The sequence below is a fragment of the Podarcis vaucheri genome, assembly GCF_965113315.1.
Source record: "Podarcis vaucheri genome assembly, chromosome: 2".
Lineage (NCBI taxonomy): Eukaryota > Metazoa > Chordata > Lepidosauria > Squamata > Lacertidae > Podarcis > Podarcis vaucheri.
In genome coordinates this window covers 116528065-116533807 of record NC_138760.1, presented here as the reverse complement: position 1 = coordinate 116533807, position 5743 = coordinate 116528065, and the positions used below count along the sequence as shown (strand labels likewise).

The 5743-nt window shown below is 42.2% G+C and overlaps 1 protein-coding gene across 1 annotated transcript; it reads right to left on the bottom strand.

Annotated features, from left to right (window-relative positions):
• Positions 1-1677: 1677 nt before the first annotated feature.
• LOC309526178 (vomeronasal type-2 receptor 26-like) lies at positions 1678-5126 on the bottom strand (the record flags this gene model as incomplete). Its single annotated transcript, XM_082212093.1, has 3 exons — positions 1678-2579; positions 2896-3111; positions 4997-5126. 3 exons carry the CDS (start codon positions 5124-5126, stop codon positions 1678-1680), a joined length of 1248 nt encoding a protein of 415 aa, XP_082068219.1.
• Positions 5127-5743: the final 617 nt, after the last annotated feature.

The following is a 5743-nucleotide window of genomic DNA, read 5'->3' as shown; positions in this document are numbered from 1 at the left end:
TTGTTTCAATTCTCCTGAACATTTGCATACAGTCCCGTAGCAGCCATCCTGTACGACATCTGCGACATACATCCAATGGAGCTGTATGCACACGTTAGCAGAGTTCAGCAGAAAGCCAGACTGTTTAGGAATATAGAACCGCGAAGTTCTTTATTCATTACAGCAACTTAAAACAAAATAACATGGCTAGTGTGAACAGCATCTCTCACACACATCCTCTCTTCAGAGAGAAGGGGGGGGGAGAGCGGAAGTATATCAGACAGACTTCTGTTCCCAGACATACAACAATAAGGAATGTAAACAGAGGATCACATGACCCAGCAATGGGAGAATGAAATACTAACATCCTCCCCCTTTTCATGGCATCCTTGCTGCAGACTTAGCACATTCGCAGCTTACTTAAAAATACATTCAGTTGTTCTTTATTAACAACTTTTGACAACAAATCAGCAGGGATTTCTTTTCCTGGCATATAGGACACATTTAGGAGTCCTCTCAGGATACAATCCCTTGCATGACATAACTTGATCTTCAAGTATTTGGTTCTTTGCTAGCACCCTTCAGAATTAAGCAAAGCCAAGCACGATTTGCTGTCCTGATAGATCTGTATAGGACACGACACAATCACCCTCATGTCCTTACACAATTGCAATAACCATTCAACATCCTTGAGTGAATATTTCAGAGCATTAAGTTCAGCTTCACAGGCATTTAAGCTCACAGTAGTTTGCTTCTTGCATGACCAGTCAAACTAACAGTTGTTATGCAGATAACATACACTAGAAGTGCTTTTACCATCTGTAGGGTCACTTCTAAAACTTGGACAGGGTATAAATAATAAATTATTATTATTATAAATTGTTATTATCAGCATATATTTCAAGATCTCCAGACTACTGATTAGTAAATTGCATTAGTTATGCATAGTATCTTTCAGGTAGAGAGCAATGCATTTTAACGCTTTCCAGTCCTTAACAGTGGGCTTGGTAGCATGTCTGCTTAACAGATTCAAGCTAACTGCAATGTCTGGTCTTGTGCATCTAGCAATGAAACTGAGTTTGCCTAAAACACTGTGGAATAAACTAGCATCAGTTAAGCCCCTTGCAGTTAAGACCAAAAAAAAATGATCTCATACCTTTTAAGAATAGGAGTATGTTATATATATATATATATATATATATATATATATATATATATGCAGGTTTTGGTGTCTTCGGGTGTCTTCCCGTGTAAGAGTCGGGGTGTCTGTGCGACGTTTCGACGAGGTCTCACTCGTCATCTTCAGGCTGGTGCTTTCGGCTTCTTGTTACTGGAACAGAGGAGAATCTGGTGTTTGAGTTCCTATAAATACTGTTGAGGGGTGTGGTGTATAGCCTCCAACGTTCTGGGCAGAGAGGAAGTTCCTAGATTAGTGTGCCTTTTCTTCTTTTGTTCCTTAATTACTTGAGGGATATCTTGAGTGATTTCATGAGTGATATTCTGACTCTTACACGGGAAGACACCCGAAGACACCAAAACCTGCATTCCTGTACCCGTGAAAATCTACGAAAGCATATATATATATATATATATATATATATATATATATATATATATGACTGAGCCATGATAATGTAGTAAGTGAAATATATACTGACTGCTGAAATGTGGCTGACCTATACATTTGACACAACCTTCTTATTTTCTTTTCACCATTAGGTGCTCTTTTGTATTCAGATCAGGCCTCAGTACAAGAATGTAGCATTTGGGAAGGAAGATGCAGCCCAGTAACCCACCACTGGAAGCCAAGATGGAGAAGATCTGCACAGCCACCGTGTATTTCCCCTTGGTGCTCAAGTAAGTTGGCACAAAGGAGACCCAAACACTGCAAAACACCAGCATGCTGAAGGTGATAAACTTGGCTTCATTGAAACCTCCAGGCAGCTTCCTGGCAAGAAAAGCTACAGTGAAAGATATGGCAGCCAGAAGGCCCATGTAGCCAAGGGCAGAGTAAAACATGGTGGTGGACCCTTCATTGCACTGCAGAATTGTCTGTGTGACTTGGGAATCCATGTCCAGTTCTGGGAAGGGGGGAGATATTCCAATCCAGGCAATACAGATGCCAAACTGAAAGGCAGAACCAAAAAGGACAATACCATTTGCCAAACTCTTTCCCACCCACTTGCTAATGCTGTTCCCTGGTTTTGTGGCCATGAATGCCAAAACCACAGTTATAGTTTTTGCCAGCACAGAAGAGACGGCGACTGAGAAGATGATGCTGAAGATGGTTTGGCGGAGAAGGCAGGTGACCTTTTGAGGCTGGCCAATGAATAGAAAGGAGGACAAAAAGGAAAGCAGGAGAGAAACAAGGAGGATGTAAGTTAGGTTTTGATTGTTGGCTTTAACAAGTGGAGTGTCTTGGTATTTAATGAAGATTCCCAAAATAGTACTTGTGATTAGGCACAAGAGTAGGGCAAAGAAAGCCAAGGTAATCCCCAGGGGTTCTTCATAGGAGAGGAAGACTATGGTCTTGGGGATACATTGATCCCTCTCATTGTTTGAGTATTGATCTTTTGGACACTCAAGGCAATAACCTGCGTCTGAAAGAAAGAAAAACTTATTTCAGTACATGGAATCTCAATGTTTTTCCTTTTTATAAATGGAGAATCCTGAAGCACATCAATCTCATGTTTTCAGGATTGTATAGATTTTGGCGGAATCTCTGGAATTCCGTTGTGTTGGAGGACTGCAACCATGCAAAATCAGCATCTTGAAAGGTTGTGTTTCAATTTTGCAAAGATCACGGCATTCCTTTGCTAATACGTCTTTTCAGGCCGAACATGGATGCTTTCATCCTGAAGCTGCTTCTCAGAACCCCTGTCTCCCGGGACTTGCTGTTCCTTCAAAACCATTTACCTGTCTGAACAGAAATGGTCCCTTCGAGGCACAGGGCACAATAATAGCAGCATATCTCCTTTCCTTCTGGCACCACCTTGCGCGCTCCAGGTTGGCAGCTTTCTGTGCAGGTAGAATGGGGCGTTGTCTGGACATCAAGGAATGAAAGAGTGTTTGATGAATTACTGCTTTGTATATAGAAAAAGAGTTTGAAGTTATGGCTCAGGACCGCAATACCTCAAGGATCACCTCTTTCCATATGAACCTGAGATCATCTTCTGAGGCCTTTCTTTGTGCGCCTCTTCCCCGAGAGGTCCAGAGGGTGGCAACACAAGAACAGGGCCTTCTCTGCAGTGGCTCCCCATCTGTGGAATGCTCTCCCCAGGGATGTCCACCTGGCGCCTTCATTATATACCTTTAGGCACCAGGCAAAAACATTCCTTTTTAACCAGGCCTTTGATTGACATGCCCTTTTTAAATGTGGCTCTTTGTGAGGGGGGTATTATTGGGTTATTGCTTTTACTTTTATTTTATATACTGTGATCCTTTTATGTGAACCGCCCTGAGACCTCCGGGTATAGGGCGGTAAATAAATTCAATAAAGAATAAAATAATAAAAAATAATTACTAAACCGTTCTGTTCTGTTGGGTCTATGCCTTGCAGAAGAAATGATATCTCTCCGTGTCTCATGTTCAAAGCACTTCTCCTAGAATATTAACGGTGTTTTTCTATTACACTCAAACAAGGAAACCTTTATCACCTTAAAGGGGGGTGGGAAACCTCTGGCCCTCCAGAAATTCATGGAAACTTAGCTCTTGGCCATGTTCACAGGGGTTGATGGGAGTTGGACTCCAGCAACATCTGGAGGCCACATCTTCCCCATCCCTCCCTCCTTGGAAGACTAAATAAAATAGGATGGCATAAGAATGCTTTGTTTTCCTTTTTTGTTTTATTGAAAAAAAAGATGCTACAGAAAGCTTCTTATACTTGGCCCTCCAGCTGTTTGGGACTACAACTCCCATCATCCCTAGCTAACAGGACCAGTAGTCAGGGATGATGGAAATTGCAGTCCCAAAACAGCTGGAGGGCAAAGTTTGGCCATGCCTGTTATACATGATCACTGATCTATATCACAATGACCTTGTAGCTATTTTTGACTGAGACCAGCTTCTGTAGTTTGTTCATTGATAGATCTTCAGGCTCACAGTTAGCATTGCTGTGTTACTTTTATTGTTGTTAGCCGCTCTGAGCCCGGCTTCAGTTGGGGAGGGCCAGATATAAATAAATTTTTATTTATTTTTATTTTTATTATACACTACACTTGCTACATTTATGGATGGTGGAGAGAATTCAGCATTAAAAAGTAAGCCCACTTAGTCTACACTCTCTAAAACAATATGAGAATAGAAATACAGTCCTCCTTTGAAATCTGCACTTCTCCAAAATCGGCAATGCAGTTCTCCAGCCAAGGAATGTGGGTGGGTTGGTTGGTGGGTGTACGTACATGCATATATATACACACACATATATGAAAATATTAAGAATGTATGACAATGAATATGTTAGTAGCAAGAGTGGCTGGGGAAACTCAGCCAGATGGGCAGGGTATAATAATAAGATCTTTATTCTTATTCTATGTTAGTGAGATATACCGTATTTATGCAAATCTAATGTGCCATCAAATCTAATGCACACCTCCATTTTCCAAACCTTGAAACCCCCCCAAAATTAATTTGCCGTTGAATGTAAATGCACCATCAAAACTAATGTGCAACCCAATTTTCACGAAGTAATTTGTCCAAAAAAGGGGTGTATTACATTCGAGTAAATATGGTATTTAGGGGAAATTGCAAAGTGAACATCTGGCAAAATTGCATGAAGACATGTGTATATTGGGATAAATTTGTACCAAAATGCTGATAGATTTTCATATTAATATTGTAATTATGCCAGAATTTGGAGAACTGAATTAAAGATTGAAATAATCTTGGAGAACCAAAACTGACAGGTTCACACATTGCTAGCTACACTTCCCCAACTTGTAAGGTAAGAATCCACCCCCTACCTGGTTAAACCAGCCGGGCCATACAGTGTCCTTCTCATGAATAGTCAGTTCTACACCCGAGGAGGTTTGAGTCTGCAGCTTTCCAACTTTCACTCGTGCGGCAGTTTGGTTAGGAAATGTGACAAAATTCACAATATCATAGTCAGCCGCTAGCTCCCTCTCTCCATCAAAATACACCTCGCCCATGGCAGTACTGTTGAAGCGGATGCTTCTCACAAAGGGGTGAAGCTAAAAAGACAATATTGGCAAGATGGATAAACAATTATGCATTTCACTTCTTCCTCCAAAACCTTCAGTATTTCTAGACCTTTGGCAGCAACCAATGCAATTCTGGAACGTGGGAACAAGCTTCTAATCTCTGACAGAGGTCTGGGCATGCTCTGGTTATCTCCCGCTTGGACTACTGCAATGCGCTCTACGTGGGGCTACCTTTGAAGGTGACCCGGAAACTACAACTAATCCAGAACGCGGCAGCTAGACTGGTGACTGGGAGCGGCCCCAGAGACCAGATAACACCGGTCTTGAAAGACCTACATTGGTTCCCAGTACGTTTCTGAGCACAATTCAAAGCGTTGGTGCTGACCTTTAAAGCCCTAAATGGCCTCAGTCCAATATATCTGAAGGAGCGTCTCCACCCCCATCGTTCTACCCGGACACTGAGGTCCAGCACCGAGGGCCTTCTGGCGGTTCCCTCACTGCGAGAAGCCAAGTTACAGGGAACCAGGCAGAGGGCCTTCTTGGTAGTGGCGCCTTCCCTGTGGAACGCCCTCCCACCAGATGTCAAAGAGAACAACAACTACCAG